The sequence below is a fragment of the Curcuma longa genome, chromosome 17, assembly GCF_044706935.1.
Source record: "Curcuma longa cultivar G26 ecotype Majalengka, Jawa Barat chromosome 17, ITB_CL_G26_1.1, whole genome shotgun sequence".
NCBI classification, from domain to species: Eukaryota; Viridiplantae; Streptophyta; class Magnoliopsida; order Zingiberales; family Zingiberaceae; genus Curcuma; species Curcuma longa.
This window is the reverse complement of record NC_133877.1, coordinates 49,359-71,244: the sequence shown is the minus strand read 5'-3', so window position 1 is coordinate 71,244 and position 21,886 is coordinate 49,359. Positions and strand designations below refer to the sequence as shown.

At 36.3% G+C, this 21,886-nt stretch overlaps 1 protein-coding gene across 1 annotated transcript; it reads left to right on the top strand.

The window, feature by feature from the left end:
• Positions 1-4,215: 4,215 nt before the first annotated feature.
• On the top strand, positions 4,216-19,934 carry LOC141811723 (uncharacterized). Its single transcript, XM_074699767.1, has 12 exons — positions 4,216-4,328; positions 4,408-4,656; positions 4,733-4,816; positions 4,894-4,952; positions 5,023-5,158; positions 5,301-5,397; positions 7,208-7,274; positions 9,892-9,987; positions 18,638-18,727; positions 18,817-18,971; positions 19,053-19,160; positions 19,593-19,934. Exons 2-12 carry the CDS (start codon positions 4,443-4,445, stop codon positions 19,753-19,755), a joined length of 1,269 nt encoding a protein of 422 aa, XP_074555868.1. The 5' UTR covers positions 4,216-4,328; positions 4,408-4,442; the 3' UTR covers positions 19,756-19,934.
• The last annotated feature ends 1,952 nt before the right edge of the window (positions 19,935-21,886 follow it).

Here is a 21,886-nt window from a genome sequence, read left to right as displayed (position 1 = left end):
CTGACGGCTGACCACGCTATAGTGTCATAATGGAGCGGTGTTGTTACTGTCCGGTGATTACACCACGTCGAGCAAGTCCGTGATCATTCCGTAACGCACGCCCGTAGCCACGTTTCGGTGCGTTAGTCGTCCGCAGTAACGGCTTCCCTCCTCCCGGCCTGGGATCTAGCTGTGTCCGTCCCAACAGCATCCCGTCGAACAAACCACACGTCGCGCTGTCCTTCAGCCAGCTGTACCTCGTGAATGCTGTTCGCTGTTTGTTTGTCTCGATTCCTGATGCAGTTGGCTCGGGATTAGGTCGTGCCGGCCGACGGCGTAGCAGGGAACTAGAATGTACCGCGTGGCAGCCGAAGCGTCACGAGCAACGACGAGGATGGAAATGGCGACGACATTTGGGCCGTCCATCGAGCCGTGGGTAACCCGGTAAACCCGGGGGTAGATGGTGGAGTTGGATGGCGGGTGTAAGATGGGTACTTGACGAGTAAAACTGATAATAATAATAATTTATATTATTTCTATTAGACAATGAAAATAATTGAGGTTGGTGGCGGCCCCGAGGCAGGCCCAGCAGAGTGGGCCCACGCCTGCCTCTCCCTTGGCCGGCAGCTCTCCCGCCCTGGCCTGGCTAAGCCAGTGTGGGCCCGCATCATTGCAAATCACGGACCTGGTCCCACTCCCAACCCAAACGTTACTCCGGGTTAGAATTTAACCCGTCCTCAGTGGACGTGGACCGGGTTAAATCAAAGGTCAGGAACTATCAAGGGGGAAAACTTTCGCCGTACTCTTTCTCGGCCTACGCGCCGTACGCACCTGCTTCTCATTGGAAGAAAGTGGGCCCCGCTCTGGGCTCCTTTGCCTCGTATATCGATCGGTAGAAAAGTAGGTGAGAGAGCCTGGCGCGTTCGGTTTTGGGCTGAACGGGTTCGTCATTACGCCGGTCCCGTTCACGCGGGCCGCGTGAGAACGGGGTCCGCGGCGGGCGTTAGTGGAATGGTACCGGTTTGGTTAACGGAAGCAAAGCCGAGCCGAGCGCGGCGGCGCGATTAGGTACGAGTTTAGTGTCCGTGATTAACGATTATGCGGGAATGATTACGTGGAGGTTGGCTAATGACAATGCTAATCCGGGCTTCGAGGTGCTCGAATTAGCTGGGGCGGTTGATATGCGTCGCCGTCGTATTAATATAATAATTATTTTAATGGAGTAAATATGTATTATGCCTTTGGGATAAAAACGATACGGATAATTATTTACAAAATTGTTAAAAGGAATTTCTTTCTTATTTTATTGTTATCTTAATTATTTTTCATAAAAAAATTTAAGAAAAAAAAAAGAGGAGGACGCTTCACGTGCACACGAAGTCAGCTCAGCCATGGGCACGGCACCCATATCAATGATGTAGCCTCCGGGGGCTGGGGCCCACATATATCTGCTTCCGCCACAGTGGATCGACTGCATGTCGTATCCACGTGGCATTTACTGCGCAGGAAGACTATAATAATTACATGCTTAGTTTTGTGAACACAGCCATCTCGTTGTCTGTGAAAGGCTGATAACTAAGTTATAAATTTTGAAATATTACAAATTATATAGAGGCCACATGAGAGAGGGCATGATTAAATTAATTAGCTGTAATGTATGTTTATTGCAAAATGGATAAAGTTGAATTTTAATGAAATTTATTGAGATATAATTTTTTGATTTATTTTTTCACATAATTATGGAATCAATTATAAATAGATTGTTGAAAAAATAGATTTTATTTTTTATTAAAGTGAGAGGGCAAAAAAAGAAATGAAATAATTTCTTTTTATTTACTAAAAATGCCTGATAGCTTTCATCTACTACCTCCATTTCTACTTATGTTGCAAAAAAGGCCCACTCCCACGAGGATGCCAATATCCCATAACATATCAAATCAGCCCATGTCAAATATGACTTTTGTATTGATTTAGAAGTCTAGTTTCTTCTATTAATCATAAAAGGAAATATGCCATTTAAGAAGAAAATAATTTGACAATAATAATAATATTATTTGATGATGTCCTTTTTTGTTTGCTCGAGTTCCTCTACTCTTGAACGTCTTTCAAGTCGAGGCTACCGTAGCCTCCTAGCCGGCCAAGTTCCAATGGCTGTGAAGAGATGTAATGTTAGGGTTGGCTGATGTTATCGACACAACCACTTCGATGTTCAAATCAGAATCGGATCGAAAAGAAAGGATTCACAAAGATGCGAGAGAAAAAGAAAGAGAGAGAGTTAATGCATAATATAGAAAAGTTGTCTCCACATATGGGAAGAAAATCATCCTCCTTCGTTTACCTCTGTTGATCCTTATATATAACCAACGGAAGAGAATCTCCACGTGAGCTGCCACACGAGCGAGACAATGTCCATAGGCTGCACTAGGGGCGACAACTGTTGGACTTTACCTCTGACATCGTTAAGCAAGTTATTGGAGGTTGTCAGGCAATTGAGAATTTTCGAAAGTTAAGGTCGAGTTTTTGAATTTTTCGAATCCGAATGAAAAATCATTGAATAAATATAGTGCTTGAGAGAACATACTCTGAATGACTTCCTCGACTATATCTTCATAGGTATACTATAGCATCCTAAAAATTGTAGCTCACGAATCCAAGTGGAAAGTCATAGGACGAAAGTCAAATACTGGAGCAAATTCGGAAAGGAGACTGGTTCATCTGGAAGTGAAGTCAGTACTCAGGAATAACTCCGAATACCATCAATATTAATATTTTAATTTATTAATAGAATTTTAGATTGCTAAATTATAATAAAAATAATATGATATGGAATATTTAAGATTGACAGATTTATAATACATTAAAATTTTATTTTAAAAATAATTAATAAGAATATAAGAAAAGGTTTAAGAATATAAGAAAATATATAGCTCTAATAACATTTAATCAATTATATTTTTGTCGACCTTCAAGTCTCCACCTTGCTTTAGTTTACAACCTTCATCTAATTCGTTCTTTAATTGTTGTTCAACTAATACGTGGTTAATCAATTGATTGAACCACTCATTAGTCATTAAAACCCATCATTAGTCGACTCAACCACTATAACCCTTGCCATTCGATTGTTGAAAGTAGCTTTGTTACATTAACAACTCTACCTCATCTTTCTTGTTATTGTATTGTATGTGTTGATTGCATCTTTCCATTAGTCAACTGCTTAGTTGATTCAGCCATGAACTAGAACATTTTATTTGCTCCACACAAAAGTTAGATGGTGTAATTTCGCTCTCGAATAAGTCAATTTGAAGCAGGTACCAAGGATCAAATTTATAGCATGAAAAATACTTTCCAAAAACTCTATCATCATTAAGTATTTTGAAAGAGACATAGAGTCCTGGATGACATGGAATCATAGTGGTGATAATTTTTTAAACTTCCAAATATATAGACCACTTGGTTGCTCCAGGGCCTATAGAGTCAAAATAACCAACATTATTTACTACTACTTAGCTCAAGTTGATTCCTTGCTTGACTTAACTCTTTAATTAACTAGATTTAATTCTAGTCAACTATGATTATATTAATAATCATGTCTTACTTAAGTTGTATCGATGCAATCATAACTCTAATTACGTGGTTTTAAAGTTTGAGTAAATTATAAGTCAAGGAAATAATTATCAATTTCAAATGTGTGTCAAGTGTATAAGTGTAAGAATGTTTGACATATGTTAGAGGTGCAATAATGAAAGTTCAAATAAGTCGATAATAATTGAATATTTGACATGTGAAAAGTTAGATAAGTCAAAGAGTACTTGCCAAGATAAAGTTTCAACAGTACACTAGAGAATGAATGGATTATATTTAGAAGCAAATTCAACCTTAGAAATAATTGACTTAGAGGCTTAGTCAATTGGATAATCAACTCATGATTGAATAAAAACTTATAAAATATTTTTATTTTGTAGAATGCTTAATTAATCAATTAATCATTAATAATTAAAATTGTGGAGAAACATTAAATTAGCAACATAAAAAAAAACTTGAGTCGATTTGTAGTTATTTATATTGCTTGTACTTTAATAAATACTACAATTACGATCGGGTTCAAGCAAACCCGGTCGGACTCTGTTTCGAGCGAGGCCGACCAAGCCGATGCGGATGGTTCTTCCGCCCTCTACTTGGTTGGAGCTTCGTTACTACTCTTCGCCATGAAAAGGAAAATAAAAATAAAAATTGCCGACCTCTCTGCTGCTCCTCCGGCGTCGCCATGTGAGGCACTCTCGAGAATCGCGATGGATCTCCATGCAGAGAACGAGAGAGATCTTCTTCTCCTCCTCCTCCACCTCCTCCATGTGCTCGCCTGCGCCTTCCTCTTTCTTCTTGCGTGCGCTACTGTCTCATACATATTCATTGATTTCGTGATTATTTCAGGATGTTCGGGGCAAATTACCTAATCCTGAAGAAGAATGGGTTGCGCTTCGTCCATTCCAAAGAGGTACTCCGTGGGAAGGAGGAAGAAGAAGAATATCAGCATCGATGAGGTTGCGGTATTCGTCCCAGTTTTCTGGATACCTGTGGACGTGGATCTGGTTCGCCCTCTTCGAGGATTAGTGCCTCCGGATGCTCTTGAAAAACTCTCTACACTTCGTCGGCGAATAGTATCATTGGTGAAAGAGAGTTGTACGCAATCTTAAACTCACATTCCCGACTAGTATTTGTTGATTTTTTTTCCTGTTTACTAACTCTGATTTGTCAGCTTTTTCATCAATATCTAACGTTTTGGAAGCCCATCGAGCTCTTGATGATTACCTACCCATTCTTATTGGTTTGGTAAAACCTGGTATGGTTCTCCTGTATTTCCTATTTCATTAAATTTTAGCTACAGTGATGTTAGTTGGACCAACCATTACCTCATAGAAAGCCAGCTTGAGGCATCAGTTGAGTTCAAGTGGAAAAGCCTTGGAGATGATGGACATGTATGAAAACAGATACTTATCCATTGAGTTTTGTGTTCCTTTTTTGTAGTAAAATTTGAATTTCGTTTAGGTAATTTGCCTTGCAAGTGCTTGGTATGAAATGCTCTCGGTTGTGCATATGAAGGCCATCTTGTCTTTCTTAGAAGCAAACTTAATTCTTATGTCTAAGGATAATCCTGATTCATTGGAAATTAAAGTATCAGAAGGTATGCCATTCTTTATTATTTCACAATAACTTGAAAATAAAATAAATTACTGTATAGTACTTCATTTTATTTATAGCTACTTATGGTAAAGGAGACCTAATTTTTCAGACTCATTGGTTCCTTATGATTCATTATTCAACAGATTCAAAGAGTACTGCCATTGAATTATTACTCAAGGGTTCAGGGTGCTTGGAGTATGTGATTCACCATATATTGGTGCATTTGCCAACACAAATAAGGTAGCAATCATAAGCTTTAGGATGAATTTTCTCTTTGCTATGCCATCCCTGAGAAAATTCCCAAGTCTTTCTTTTTTTTGGAGAAAAAACTCCTAAATCTTAATGCCTCGTATCAGCAAAATGTTAACTGAAGGAATTGCATAATGACGTCAGAATTACACATGACAACACAAATGAGGTTGCATTCATAAGCTTTAGGTGGAATTTTCTCTTTGCTATGCCATCTCTCGGCAAATTCTAGAAACTTTTTTGGCATTTTACTGAACCGCGCATGCAGGTTTCAAGATTTCTCATTTTGTATACCTAATTTTCATAATACCAAAATTGCGCAGCGCATTCCTATTATACCCCTCCTCCTTTCCCATTTAAAAATTCACTGTTCTCAATTTACGTTGTCGAATTTAAATTTGAGGACATAGATACATTAAGGACCTAGAGAATTCTTCACTTTAAATCAAAATCAATGTACTCCTGTAAACCTCTTTAATGTAGTTTGATGCCCTCAAATTTAAATTTGATAGCGTAAATTGAGAGCGACAAGCTCATTTTATTATATTAGGCCTAGGACAATGATATGTACTAACCAACACCACCAATGAGTTTCTAGGACTCCCCTTAAACTTTTAAAATTTTGACTTCTTTAGGTGCATCAACTAGTTTTGTCTGAAACTAATTGATAGACTTAGATGACTCCAAATCATTTTAAATCAAAATCAATGCCCTCCTGGAAGCCTCGTTAATGTATCTATGCCCTCAGATTTGAATTCAATGACGTAAATTGAGAGCAGTGAATTTTTAAATTTGTAAGAGCTTGATAAAATTTGTTACAAGCTCATTATAAGCCGTAGAACAATGATACTTACTAACCAACACCACCAATGAGTTTCTAGGACTCTTCTGGTTCGAAAAATATCAGACTTTTAAAATTTTGACTTCTCTAGAACCATCAGCTAGTTTTGTCCTAATTGACTGATGGATTTATAAAACTCCCAATCATTTCAAATCAAAACCAATGTACTTTTGGAAGCCTCCTTAATGTATCTATGCCCTCAGATTTGAATACGACAATGTAAATTAAGAGAGTGAATTTTTAAACTTGCATGGGTTTGATAAAATTTATTACTCCTAGGACAATAGGATTCCTGGGTTCTAGTTTGAAAAATATCAAACTTTTGAATTTTTGAGTTCTCTAGGTCCATCAGCTAGATTCGACAGCGTAAATTAAGAGTAGTGGATTTTTGAATGAGAAAGAAGGAGAAGGGGTATAATGGAAATGTGTTGTATGATTTTAGTATTATGAAAGTTAGATACGCAAAATGAGAAATCCTAAAACATGTATGCGTGGTCTCACGGCGATGAAATATTAATTGAAGAAATTGCACATTGTGTCTACATATCATTAGAATTTCATGGGTAGCTGGCATGCCTAGTTTATATAAAAATATGTAATAAGAGCTTTATGATTGAAATGAATAAAGGACAATGCTCCTCCAACAACTAGCCTTAATATATCTTACTTGACTGTACTTGAATTACCTAAGTCTTTTGATGACATAGAGTATAATCTACTCCAAATATATTGGTATATATGCATGTTAGAATAAACATATCAGTCATAAGATCCTTCAGCCCCCTCTGTCCCAAGTCTAGATATACTATCTTGTTTTCTAATAACTTGCAAGTTAAGATTTATCTATATAGTTGAGCAATCAAATGATGTATGTTTTTATTTATTTATTTTTGTTATCACTTCAATCAAATGATGCAACTGCAGCTTTTGACTGTTACCACATTTAATTTTTGTAATTAGGAAAAATCTGCCAATGGACATACAAGAGGGCATATTGGAAGCTATCTCCTCTCAAGCATTGGCTCAGGTACTCTTTCATCAACTATTGAATTTGAAGAGCAAATCTAATTGTTAATATGTTGCCTAACCAAGTCTTAGCTAACATTTTTACAATATTCTATTAGTGGGTGAATCTTAGTTAACATTTGAGTCAATTGTGATGGATTTGAGTTGACTAGATGAACTAGCAGTTGATTGGAAAACAATTGGTGGATAATGATCTCGTGATCTACATTCAGTTGACTAACAAATTAATTGAGTTGATTGACATTAAATATAATAGTTGGGAATAGCTGGGTGAAGTTTATCAAAGCATGGATTGGTGACTATAAACAGAGGTGCAAGGGAAGCTTGAAATAGAAGTAGAAAGCCATAATTTGTTGGTCATTCCACAGTTCACAAAGCATTCTTTTATTTTCTATAGTCTTATCTGCTTAGCACTTAAGGTTTCTGCCTCTAAGTCCTAAATTTATTTTTATATTCAATTACTTTGTTGCTTTATTTTACTTCTCTTGTAGATGGTTTTTATGAAGTTTCTCCACCTTTAGTAAAGAAAAAATAGTGAGCTTTTCAAAGTGTAATTCATCTTAAGAGTTCGTAGGTCATGGAGTATAAACCAAAGGTTTCTATTCACATAAACCATTTGTTAATGCTTGTGTTTTTCTTTTGTTTTGTACGAGATTTTTCCACCTCTAATAAGGAGAAAATAGCAACTAGAGGTAATCATGTAAATCATTTGTTAGCATTTGTATTTTTCTCTTGCTATGTTTATTTTGTTTAGATCCGATGTATGTATTTGGTTTTACCAAAGAAAGAGAAAGGATTTTTATTTTAGGTCAAAGTGCTATTCATCCCCCCTCTAGTCATTCGGTCATGACCACATCAATTCTAACACATACCTCATTTGTCAAACCTAAAATATAGTCCTTAAAAGGTGCTAGAATCTACTATATTTGTAGGAGGCTAGGTTTTGATAATATCTTGAATCATTAGAGACATATTTGTACATAGTACACACTTAAAGGGCCTAGATGTATAAATAATATGTATATAGGTAGAAGGGATTGGACAGGGCGATGACATTCATTAGAATTATTTTTTATAGGCTGAAACTATGTGATGATCATAGCAGCAATCACATAACCTTGAATTGTATTCCAAACATGACATGATTAAATCCCAAATCCTTGATACCATTGTTACCATTTGAGTCAATAACTAAGTTAAATATTTGGTGAATTTAATTACTGGTTTGATTAATCAAGTTAATCGATCTTAGTATGCCCCATGCAAAGATCTTATAGTTACAATTAGAACCACATTACTCTGCTATATTTTAATCTACTTTTGCTAAACATATACCCTAGGACTACATGCCTTAGTATCCACTTCAACGTGCATTATTAACTCTGAGTTCAAAACCAAAATGTAATAGCTCAAATTAAAAAACCTGTGAATCCAAGTTAGCTATTGAATCTGTTCAACTAAATCAAGTCACACACAAGCATCAAACACAACAATGACAAGTTAAATCTAGATTGCCAATTAATTTAATCATCATGAAGTGCATTAATTTTATCCAATTAATTTAAAATCATCATAAATAGAAGTGCAAATTAATTTTATCGTGATAAAGTCCTTGCCTTCAAATGGGTTCTATCCTAACTTTTATGGTCATGAACAATATAATTTTAAAATGCTGCTTGATTGGATTGCTCATGAGCTAAATAGTTTGGTTTCCAGTTGACAAAGATTTGATCCAAATGATCATCTAATTTTACTGGAGAATATGGAAATGGTCATGATTTAGTTGCTATAGCTTGCCTTTAAATGGGTTCTGTCCTAACTTTTATGACTTTAAAATCATCTCATAAGTGAATATAGGCTTTTTTCCCAAGTAAAATGCTGCTTGATTGGATTGCTCATGCTATTTGCCAGAACTTAGAATAATCCCAATACAAGTGCTTTTGCCCCACTAGCTAAAGAGCGAGATATACAGGAGCTAAATTTTAATTGAGATTGCATTCACATGCTACTTCAAGGACTCAGAGCTTTATGCAAAGATAAGTGGAGTCCAAAATGATTATAACTTATATTTATTTTTTGGGTTCCACTATGACAATTCGTGCATCAATTAATTCACAAAATTAGGTAATTTCCCTTTTTATTGTAAGACAACCTAAAAGTCAGAATAATAAATTATTTCGTTGTCATTGAAGAAGTGATATCTTCAATCCAAAATCAGTTACTTCGTAATAGTCACAAATAGGATTATATGTAAAGGCATGAAAACAAGCATTTTATTCAACAAAGAAGTTCCACTCCCTGGATGAGAAGTGGAAGAGCCTATTGGAGACATGTCAAAAGTTTATTCTTTCCTCCAAAATTACTCGACCACACCACCATATTTTTCTCTTGGAGTTATAGGAGAGAAGCTATGAGTTGAAATATAGAGGTTTTCTTGCTTAGCAAGAAACTAAATATGATAGGGAAACTAATTAATCACTTTCTATAGTTTTGATCCACTAACCAGAACATTTCCAAATATCAAAATTATCAAATCTCGGATTGTTTCTGGATTAGCCTTTAACTGCTTATCTAGTTTTGTAGATCCAGTTCAGTTATCTTTTTATTGTCAAATGCAGTGTGTTGAGATGCAGCTGGGTTTGGCACTGTCTGAGAAAGTTACATTGTCTGTGAAGAGGAGACTAGCCTGTGAGGAAGTCAGCTATTTTGCCCAGGTTAGGAGCAAAACCAGAATGTTGTACATGCTGATATTATATGAAAATTATCAATTGTCATAATGGTAATTAACAACTAAAGTCAACGTTTCTTTGAGATGTGATCTAATAGTTCTCTTGGGCCTGCCCACTAATTTCCTCAATAACTAAAGATAATGGAGAAGGCTGGAACAGTGTTTACACTTATTTGTTATCGTCCATTTGTATGTATAGTATAATTCGCTTGTGTTTTTATATTCTTGCCTGGAAATATCAACGGTGTTGTTTTTTCCCATTGTATTTCAAAATTGTACTTTTGATTGCTTTTACAACCAATAGGTAAAAAACAGTACTGTTCTAGGCGGTAGGTAGGCACCTAAATAGGACCTAAGCGGCCTGGTATTAAAATATTATTAAAACATGGAGATATGGTTAGGCACTCAAAGTTACAATCATAAATTCTTAATTATATATCATATTGCAAGAAACATATTAAACATGTAATAAGAATAAAATATATTCTATTTCATATTGCAACTAATTGAACAAAAATGCTAATAGAACATACAATTCTTAATGATAAATTTATGTTGTAAGAAAACCTATAGTAAAGGTAGTTTAGGATTTATGGTTTAATATTATCTAGTAATTGAACTCACTTCTAACCTTTGATCCAGATCTCAATCAACGGCTAAAGTTAATCCAGCCCTGATCCAAAGGTGGAAGTCCATCTAAATCTGGTCCAAGGGCTCAGATCTAGATCTACGGTGGTGATCTATGCTCTCTTGACTCAGATGGACCAGATCTTTGACGGATGATTCAGATCACTCCTGATCTTGATGAACGGTCCAGATTGATCCAAATTTGATCTTCTTAATTAATCTCAGAATTAAGTCCAATTTGGATCGATCCGACTTGAGTCTATGGTCCAGCTCATGTCCTACAAAGATCACATTCAAATATTAGCAGCAAATACCGTAAATTAAAGATAAATTACATTAAAGTCCAAGAATAAATCTAACTCATGAAATGTGATATACACGCGAATTTACCACACGAGAAGATAAAAAAGCATGAATATATAAGTCAAAATATCACATCAAAATGGTGGTTATCAATAGTTCAGAGGCATCCAAGGATATATGTTGCTTCTCCAATGTCTTTCATGGAGAATGTTTTTGACAACCAAACTTTAACAGATTGTAGAACGGATACATCGTTTCCTATAAGTAATATGTCATCAACATATAATATTAGGAATACGACCGCTCTCCCACTAACCTTCATGTACACGCAGGATTCATCTGGATTTTGTGAGAAATTAAACTTTTTTATTACCTCATCAAAATGGATATTTTAACTCCTGAATGCTTGCTTCCATCGAAACTTGCATATTTTATTTTTGTTAATAGATGTGAAACTTTCGAGTTGTATCAAATGCACATCCTCAAATAGATTTTTGTTAAGGAAAACTGTGTTCACATCCATTTGTCATATCTCATAATCGTAATGAGTTGTTATGACTAGAAGTATCTGAATCGATTTAAACATAGCCACTGGTGAGAATATCTCGTCATAGTCAATATCATATTTTTGACGATAGTCTTTCGCCATTAATCTTGCTTTGTGGGTAATCAAAATACCATCTATGTTAGTTTTTTTTTTGAAAACCCACTTGCATCTAATAGGTGTTATTCCTTCGGGTGGGTCCACCAAATTTCAAACTTTGTTTTCATACATGGAATTTATTTTTGATTTCATGACTTTTAATAATGAGTTCCTTTTAAAACTTTTCAGAACTTCTTCATAACTAGTAGGCTCCTCATCCTCAATGAGCAATACGTCTCTTGATTCACTTATAAGAAATACAACATGCCTTGAAATAAACACCTTTTGTTCCAAGGGATGATAGAATTGGTAACCCCTAGTTTCCTTAGGGTAACTAATAAATAGACACTTATCAGACTTAGCATCTATTTTGTTTGATACAGTCCTCTTCACATATACAGGATAATCCCATATCTTCAAATAAGATAAATGAGATTTCTTACCATTCCATATCTCATATGGAGTAGTAGAGACTGTTTTAGTCGGGACTTTGTTTAGCAAGTAAACAATTGTCTCAAGTGCATAACTCCAAAAGAATTTGAGAATACTTGTATGATTCATCATTGACCTAACCATATCCAATAAAGTTAAATTTCGTTATTTTGACATCCCATTATGTTGTAGCGTGTAAGGTAGAGTCCATTGAAATAATATCCCATTGTGCCTTAGATAATCTTGAAACTCTTGGCTTAAATATTCACCACCTCGATTCGATCAAATATTTTAATACTTTTATTAAGTTGTTTCTCTACTTCATGTCTAAATTCTTTAAATTTTTTAAAGGCTTCAGACTTGTATCTCAATAAATACACATACCCAAATCACGAGTGATCATCGATGAAGGTGATGAAGTAGCTATAATCTCCTCGTGCATGAGTTGACATGGGTTCACATACATCGATATGTATAAGGCCCAATGTGTCATTCTCTCGTTCATCTTTTTCCTTAAAAGGTAACTTAATCATCTTGCCTTTTAAGCATGAATCGTATGTATCAAATGAATCCAATTCAAATGATTTCAAAATTCTACACTTGTGTAATTCGGACATGCATTTCTTACTTATATGGTCAAGGTGACAATGCCACATGTAAGATGTTAATTGATCGTCTTTTCGAGCATGCTTGTTGCTCGTTTCGATATTGAATACGTCATTTGATATATCTAATGCGCGGATACCATTGCATAATATTCCAGTTCCATAAAGAACACCATTCAAAGTTATATAACAATAATTGTTATTAAAAGTCAAATAGAAGCCTTTTCTATTTAAGTAAGAAATAGAAATAATATTCTTTTTTAAAGAAGGAACATAATAACAATTATCCAGTTACAAGATAAGTCCACTAGGGAGTTTCAACAAATAAGTTTCGATGACTTTGGCTGCAACCTTTGCTCCATTGCCAACTCGCAAATTTGAATCTCCCTTGACTAGTCTTCTACTATTCCTTATTCCTTGTATGTCATTATGTATATGTGAGCCATACTCAGTATCCAATACCCAAGTGTCAGAGGAAATAGTATGACATTTAATAACGAAGATACCTGAAGCAGATGGGGGCATCAGATGCCTTCTTCTTCACGGACTCAAGATAAATCTTGCAGTTTCTTCGCCAGTGTCCCATCTTGCCACAATGGTGACTGGTCCCTTTGGTGCCTTCTTCTTTCTTAGTCTTTTTCTTTCCCTTAGCTTGATCTTTTGACTTTCTCTTCTTAGAACCTTTCTTCAAAGTGTCAAACAACATCACAACTTTCTGTTCTTTCTTAACAGATGGCTCCACTATCTTAAGCATGTTGATCAGCTCTGGAATTGTGGATTCTAGATGGTTCATCTAATAGTTCATCACAAACTATGAATAGCTATCAGGCAAACTGTGTAGAATTAAGTCAATACTTAATTCATGATCCATCACAAATTCAAGTGATCCCAACCGCTCAATGTAGTCATTCATCTTTAGTACAAATTGCATCGCAGATGAACCCTCCTGTATCTTTGAGCGAAAGAGAAGTTTGGTGACCTCGAACCGTTCGGATTTAGCTTGCTCATCAAACAACTCATGAAGATGATAAACAATCATATAAGCATCCATATGCTCATGTTGTTTTTGCAATTCAGGAGACATTGAGGCTAGCATGATGCAACTGGCAAACTCAGAATCAGTCGTATGTTTTTGATGGGCCAACATTTGGTCCGATGTTGCATCATCAACTAGTCTCGGGGAAAGAGGCTCTTCGAGGACATAGGCTATCTTCTCAACCTTGAGAACAATTCTCATATTTCAAAGTCAGTCCAAGAAGTTCGGTCTAGTCAGTTTATTGGTGTCCAAAATTGAGTGCAAATTTAAAGAAGACATTCTGATTCTATTAACCTAGAAATACACAATTGAGCAAATATAAGAGAGATGAATTTATTATGTAATGCAAATAATTTACATACATAAATGGGAGTCTCACTTGCTTATCAAATTCAAGAGCCCTTACTTTGAATTCGGGAGATGGTAGATTTTCTCCAAGTGGGTTGATATCCACTATAGATAAGAACAACCTTGGAGAGAGTCCAACAAGTCATCCTTATTTCTAGTGGTAGGTATCAAGTATACCAATTATATATCATGCATATATAACTATCACATTATGCTATCAACTAATTGATATTTGCATAAACGTCGGGTTGTTAACTCATTAACATATATACATCATATGTATATCACCCAACTTCATCCCTATCCACATTAACCTTGGAGAGAGTCCAACAAGTCAATGCTTTAAGTTAAAGTCGACCCATTAATCATGAGATCATATCTCAATGGTCTGAACATGTCTAATTTTAAGTTGGGCTTGGAGAGAGTCCAACAACCCATGCTTAAAATTAAACTCTGATTCTAGACCATATTAATGGAAGGTGTAAGCTTTAAAATTTAAACAAGGGATTTTTTATCTTATTTGGTCTCATCAATTACATGCAAAATAGAAAAACTATCTACATGCATTTCTACATGGCATAATCATGGCATATCCATATAACATGACATTAATCATATTAATCATGCATATGTCATGGCATAAATTATGACACAAGTCATGTCATCGTTGTTATAAATTAATTTAGGAAATAAATATGTTAAAGAATTTGATTTCATAAATCATAATTCTTTTATTAGATTAGGAAATAATTTTCAAATCTAATTACATATCTTATTAGGAAATAATTTCAAATCAGAAAATTTTAATTTAAATTAGGAAATAATTTCCAAATTAATTTTTCCTAATCATATTAGGAAATAATTTTTAAAATTGGATTTCCTAATAAATTAGAAAACTTTTCCAAACATGAAAAATTTCTATATTAGATTAGGAAATAATTTCCTTATCCAAAATTTCCTAAAATTTTTAAAAATAACTTTTAGACAACCTACGACACGCTAAACATAGATCTACGATCTATGTCGAAACACGCGGTGGCTCTGATACCACTGTTGGATTTCTCTATACGTGTTTTAAAATTTTATTTCTCTAAACAAGCAGCGGAAGCATAATAATCTAAATTATTACAACACGCATATCAAACACACATGAGGATACACACATGCAGACATAATCATAGAAAAGAGCATAAATAAATTATACCTGTTGGATGACATGAAGCGGAAATGACATCAACTAGCAACCTTCAGAAAAGTTGCTCTACTCGTATCCATGTCGAGATCTCCTCGAGACGACTTCACTAAGTCACGTGTCATGTCTCCATTTTGATACTAGTCGAAGGAAGGAGACAAAGCGATCCAAGAGAGGACCTATGGTTCGATTTGGTATCCGACAGCTCAAAGCAACCCGACGATACAAAACAAACTGAACAGAGGCGATGAAGTCACCGTTCGAAGGTCGAATGACTCGCTGCCGACAGGGGGCAGTAGGCCTAATAGCGTCAGAGTTCCGACAATAATAATTGCTCTTTTAAAATAATAGCCAAGGGTAGAGGAAGAAGAACCTTGCACTGGCTAAACAACACCTTGCTGTTCGGCGGCTATTCAGCACGGCTCGCTTCCTTGGTGCGGTGGTTGGACAATTGAGGGATTTGGCTGATAGATTAAGGATGGAGGTTTGGTCCCAGAGTGGTCCTTTGACGGTGTTGACACAACCCCCTTTTGGTCTTGGACGGCGGGACAAAAGGGGAGAGAGGAGGGGCGGTGGCAAGAAGAAGGGAAGGAGGAGAAGAGAAAATCTAACTCTTAGGTTTTTAATTCATTAATTCTCTCTTCCATCTAGAGATCTATTTATAGATCTCTAACGGATTTGATTCACGAATAAAAAATCCGTATTCATTAGCCTAAAATTCAAATCAATAGCCTTAAGTTTAGTTCAAGACCAAACCATGTTAGTTCAAAATCAAACCATCTTTTAATTAAAACTAAATCAATTTAGTTTATAATTAAACCAAATGCTATAGTTGAGAGGCGTCATAAGGCAGCCTTAGATATTGTATTATTTATTGGATAAATAAAATCACTATTTGAGTATACATTCTCTATATATTTGATTTGATCTTAAACTCAATTATTGATGTCCATAATACAACGCATAACATTAGAGAAATTGTGATTAAATCATAATTAGTGGGTATCTCTATATGTATAATTATGTATGTATTGAAATATTCCTTAGTCGATGAATTGATGAGACTGAACATTATCAATTCTGTGAGACTAGCATATGTTGTTGGTGCATAGAGCACCAGTCTGCCTCCAGGGCTTCAATGTTTGACAATATATCTAAGTTTGATCAATTTGACCAAGAGTTGATTCAAATAAGACCTAATATTTGGATATGAGTAAAGTTTAGTCAGGTCAAAGTTGACCAGAAGACTAGTAAGGAATCCTAGTCAGTTGGATCAGACAAAGAAGTCCTAGTTAGTTGGACCAGCTAAGGAGAAGTCCTAGTTGGAGGCTAAGTAAGAAGTCCTAGTTGGAGGCTCATGGAAATCCTAGTGAGGCTGGGCAGGAAGTCCTAGTGAGTGAAGCTGGGCAGGAAGTCCTGATCTGTGAGATTGGACAGGTGGAAAGTCTATAAAGTAACTAATCCTAACTGGAGGTTAGGTAAAGAAAAGTCCAAGTAGTTCAAGGATGACTGGATGTTTGGCATGTGCGAACTTTATCGAGTGACTAGTCCTAACTGGAAGTTAGGCACGGGTAAGTCTAATAGGTTTTTGGCATCTGTATGGTAAGACTTAGGTTAAGCCTAGTAGGTCAGACAGACTACAGTTAGGCTTAGGTTACTTATTTATGTATATGCTAATCTTGCAAGAACTAGGAGCTGAAAGCAAGACTGAGAAAGAATAAAAGAAGCAAACAGAAGCTATCTGAACTAAGCTCAAAGTCAACCAGGTCAAACTTGGTTAAACTTGCTCCAGGCGCTCAGACCGTCTAGGCGTCCAAGGTTAGTCCAGGCGTCTGGATCAAGATGACTTGGCCTCAAGAAAAACCGATGGAACTGGATTGGATGGATCGGTCTACGATGCCCGAAAAAGGATCCGGGCACCCAGAAGCATCTTTATAAGACCCTCAACGTGCACCATAAGAAAGAACTCTAATTTCTACAATTCTCTAATCCTGTAGTGTTGCTGAACGTGAACGACGTCTTGCTTGTGCGACTGAGAAAGCTCCAAGAAGGATGCATTACGCTCAAGACTTCTAAAACAGCCTACATGAGAGTATTTGTTTGTTTTAGTCTTATTTTATTGTACTTTACTTTTATCATTATTTGACTATAAGATGAGTTTCTCTGTCTCCAAAAAAGTTTCGAAAATGATATCATTAGTGGATGGGTGCCTCTCATACATGAGCCTTGGGCATACTAACCCTAGAGGGTTAGAAACCAAGTAAAATCCGTGTGTCCTGTGTGGTTTATCTAATTCCATTGCTAGTCTTTTTGTTAGAACTAACGAACGAACACAAGCTATTCACCCCCTTCTAGCGCATGCACCGGTCCTACATATGTTAGCCTCTTTGATTTTACCATGCAGCCGATCCTCACTGGCTGGAAACATTGGGATGTTGAGAGTTAACATATGTATGCTGGTTAAGGGTAACTAGTTCATTGGGAGTGACCTGCTATGAGATTTTATATGGTCCTATAAATGTCTATGAAGATCTCATTGCAGGTCGAGTGCAAGTTTCCTTCGACTTGAGGTATTCAAGTCATCTTGGTCATGGAGGCTTATATTTTGACATTTTAAGCAAGCATCTCTACGGAGGTGTGGATTCGGGATGATTCGGTATAAGCCGAAGTGTCCGAAGGTATTTGAGTAATCAACAAAGGATTCACCGCTCCTTTTATTAGGAGACGTATACCTTATGACCACTTGTCAGGATTGTTACTCATAAGTCTTTGGCCAAAGCAATCCGATCACTAGATTGCTCTTTTTTTTTCCAAGGAAACCAACTAGGTGCCCAAATGTGCCACCTAGGCAGCCCACCTAATCCACAGTTTGAATCAACCGCTTAACAGGGACTGCATACCCTATTGGCGAAGTGGGAGGCTTCCAAAAATGCCTGGGCAGCAGCTTACCTTGCTTTATAAAACCATGAGTAGGTCAAGTTTAGATAACATATGCTATGCACACTTTGCTAGGTTGGTCAGTGCTTCTTACAGTCACAAATTTTCAGATGTATTGTATAATTTTTTGGGTCAAAGTTAATAGGGCAAAGCTCAAAGGTATGAAGTTTATTCAGTGAAATAAGAGTAAGTTAAGATCCAGACAAATATTTAACTGAAGTCAAAAGGAATAGTGGCAATAGTCTTGTTTTTGTTGCTTTCTTAAGTTGTATGGTTTCCAATATTGATGAAGGCTAGTATGAATTGCAGTGTGTCATGTTCTTATGTTCATAACTATAAACTTGTTACTGTTCAACTTCGTCCTGGTTAATCTATTTCCCTCCTGCAAGAATTAATGGCTCAAACTCCAAAGGGCCTGCTGATGTTACAAGTCAAAAGCAAAAGACAAACAAATATAGCTAAAAGTTACTTGTATCTGTATTTTCTTGTAATTTTCTACTTTTTGTTCATCAGGCTCACTACTGGTTGTCAAGATGTGACACCAGTGATGCATATGGAAAGAAACTTCTCCTATTCATTAGATGGAAGTTCCTTGAGGCTAAGGTTTTTGAAAATATTCCTTTTTCGATCAAGATTTATTTTGTACATCATTTAGCAAGCTTGTGTCTCTTAACCTTGGATCGTGTAATCAGGCAGCAGCATATTATTACCATAGTCATATTCTTGACAAGGGAAGTGAACCATCCGATCACATCAGTGCAGTTTGCTGCCTATTTGCAGCTGATGAGCTCCTAATCGAAAGCAAGAGAGCCAACTTAAGCTTTTGTCTGGCAGCTCCTGTCACCAGGTCTTTCTTGTTTATTCTAAAATTTCAACATATTTTGCTTAATACGTGAACTTTTATCATCTGGAATATTTCTTTTAATAGAGTCCCTCCTCCATGGGGTGTCATGAAGCACTTGTACAAGAAAATCCCTGAAGTGGCGTCTAAGAAATCCCAGATGTACAGATACCTTTTTGAAGAAGACAAGAATGGGTATTTAACTTGGCCAATCTTGTAATATTTGTACTCCTCTCTTTTGCTCTTCACATCCAAGATAATCTGGTACAACATGACAAACAATCGTACAACATACTCAATTGTGACATCTAAGTAGCTATCAATATGATAAACAATCTGGTACAACATGAGAACCTTAAAGTGGATCTAAAATAAATGAGAAGGTGGATAGAAAAATTGTTTGCATTTCTTTCGTTAATTAACATATCAATTAACAAAGGTACTTGCGATTCTTTAGAAAGTAAAATATTTTAAGACATATATGCAAGATGGGCATGGTAATAAGTTTGTCATATCAAGGAGGGCATTGGAACTGTGTAATAATATTATTTTGTTAATGGGCATTCTGTAAGGTTTGGAAATAATAAATACTACCACTCCAGTGACAATTCTTGTTTTTTGGTGTAGGCATTTGCAAGCTTTGCCAGATCTTCCAGAATTCCCTCTGTCTTTGAGGCCTGATGACTACGAGTTACCTGAAGTGGACGCATGCTGGAGTAGTGAGAATTGGCAACCTCAGCTCTTAACTCTCAAGGCTCATCTCAAAGATGAGGAGATTGATTCAGACTGAAGTGCAATTCTTATAGACAATCCCTTCCTGAGCACGTATGTATTTATCATACATGGCCTACAAACACCATTTCGAACTATTATAGCTTCCTTAACCCTCTCTTACCTGACTAATAATATTCGCATTTGAACTCTGCACATAACTTGTTTAACTACATTTTTCAATAGATTCTTCACCATTTGGAATGAAAACTGGCAGCAGGGAAGTAATACTTGTGGAGAAATCAAAACTTTGTTAGAAAGTAAAATGAATTTTATTGGAAAGTGAAAGGAATGCTATAAAATGATGGATTTTCTTTCTGTAGTGCCAACAACAGTCTTTCCCTCCTAAAAACATGGTTAATCTTTACTATGAAATTGCTATGACTAGTACAATAAAATCATAACGTTCTGGAGGTTTTTCAGAAGTTCTAAATTTTGAAAATCGATATAATTGTTGAATTATTATCTTTCCTTAGAACTTGATTTTTGTCGACCAAGAAGATTTGAAATCAATTGGAAATCTTGATCAAATATTCCTATGTTGAATATGAATTTCAAACTTTCTCACAGTTCATTATCATTTCTCTTTCTCGAACATCTTTTTGGAAACGGAGAACCTCTTACACTCTTCTTACTTACCGAGTATAAGAATTTAATGCAAGAAGAAGAATAACAAAAATGAGAGCAATGGGAAACAAGAGCATTGGATAAAACACATCCTTCAATTTTTTTTCCACTTGATTTTTGATTTGATTTTGTCAACCTTTTGAACCATAATGACTATCTCAATTGACTAAAGTGAGTCGCTTTGTGTTGGTGCATCATGGCCTAAATGGTCTAATAAATGATTTGGTAGTTCAAAGCCATGGTGAACATTTTTCTTCCCTATTCTTCTTCAATCCTCACCACAATTAACAATGTTTCAATAGCTCAAGCTCTAAGCTCTCCCTCCCTACATATCCTTTGTAGCTCACCCTATACCTTAGATTATTTATCTATTCTTCCTTTCTTCCTTGTTTTTATATTGCCATACTCATTTAAAATACTCCTAGTTCCAGAATGCAACACATTGCTCACCGAGCAAAATGCATTGACCTAACACAAGAGCTAAATTTTGACAATTACCTAACAATACTTATTGTCGACTAGGAATCAAACCGTGCCTATCAAATTGTAAGTAATTCAGGGTTTTTGGCTTGGCCAGAAACATACTGATACAGCGGGCAATTAATTCAGCTTCAGGCTCCCATGCGCCTCCCGATGAGCATTCATTGAAAACGTATTGGAGCTTTCATTGCTCTGTTCCACAGCTCTCGGCTGTGTTGTACTAAAGAGCAATTCAATGCCCTCTTACCAAAAATAAATAAATAAATTTTAATTAGTCTCATTGATTATCCGGATGATCGATTCAGTTTTATGAAAATTTCTCATCAATCATTAAGTAAATCGGAAAATACACGCAGTGATCAGTCCAGACGCAATTCAATGCCCTCTAAATGATAAATTCAATTAGCCCATTGACTATCTCTGGGGGTGATCGATCCGACCCCATGGAAGTTTCTCATCGGTCATTAGGATAAATCGAGAAGTACACACAGCGGTCAACCCAGACGTCCAACATCCTTTGATTGCGCTTTCCATTGAAAAAAATTTCTACAAATACGTCGTAGTTGGGGATCGGATCATAAATGTCTAAGTGACAACCTAGACGTCTTACCGCGATACTATTGCTCCGGGGACATTCAATGCTCTCTAAAAAAAATGATAATCCCAGTAGCCACATCTCTGGGGGTGGTCGGCCCGGTCCCACGGAAATTTCCCACCGACCACCAGAGTAAATCGGGAAGCGCATACGGCGGCCAATCCAGATGCCCAACATCCTTTGATTGTGTTCCCCATTTGAAGAAAAATTCCTACAAATACGCCATAGCTGGGGATCGAACTGCAGACCCTTGAATTACAATCCGAATGTCCTACCGTTGCACTTCGGAGACCATTCAATGCTCTCTAAAGAATTAGCCAGACGTGGATCAACTGAGGGAAATGCATATCTGCACTGCAAACCATGTTCTTTGATCGTTTCATTATTGTTGACCGTCTCACCGCAGCTCAAGGGGCCGAAGAGCCCCAACGCATTAATCATAGGTCTC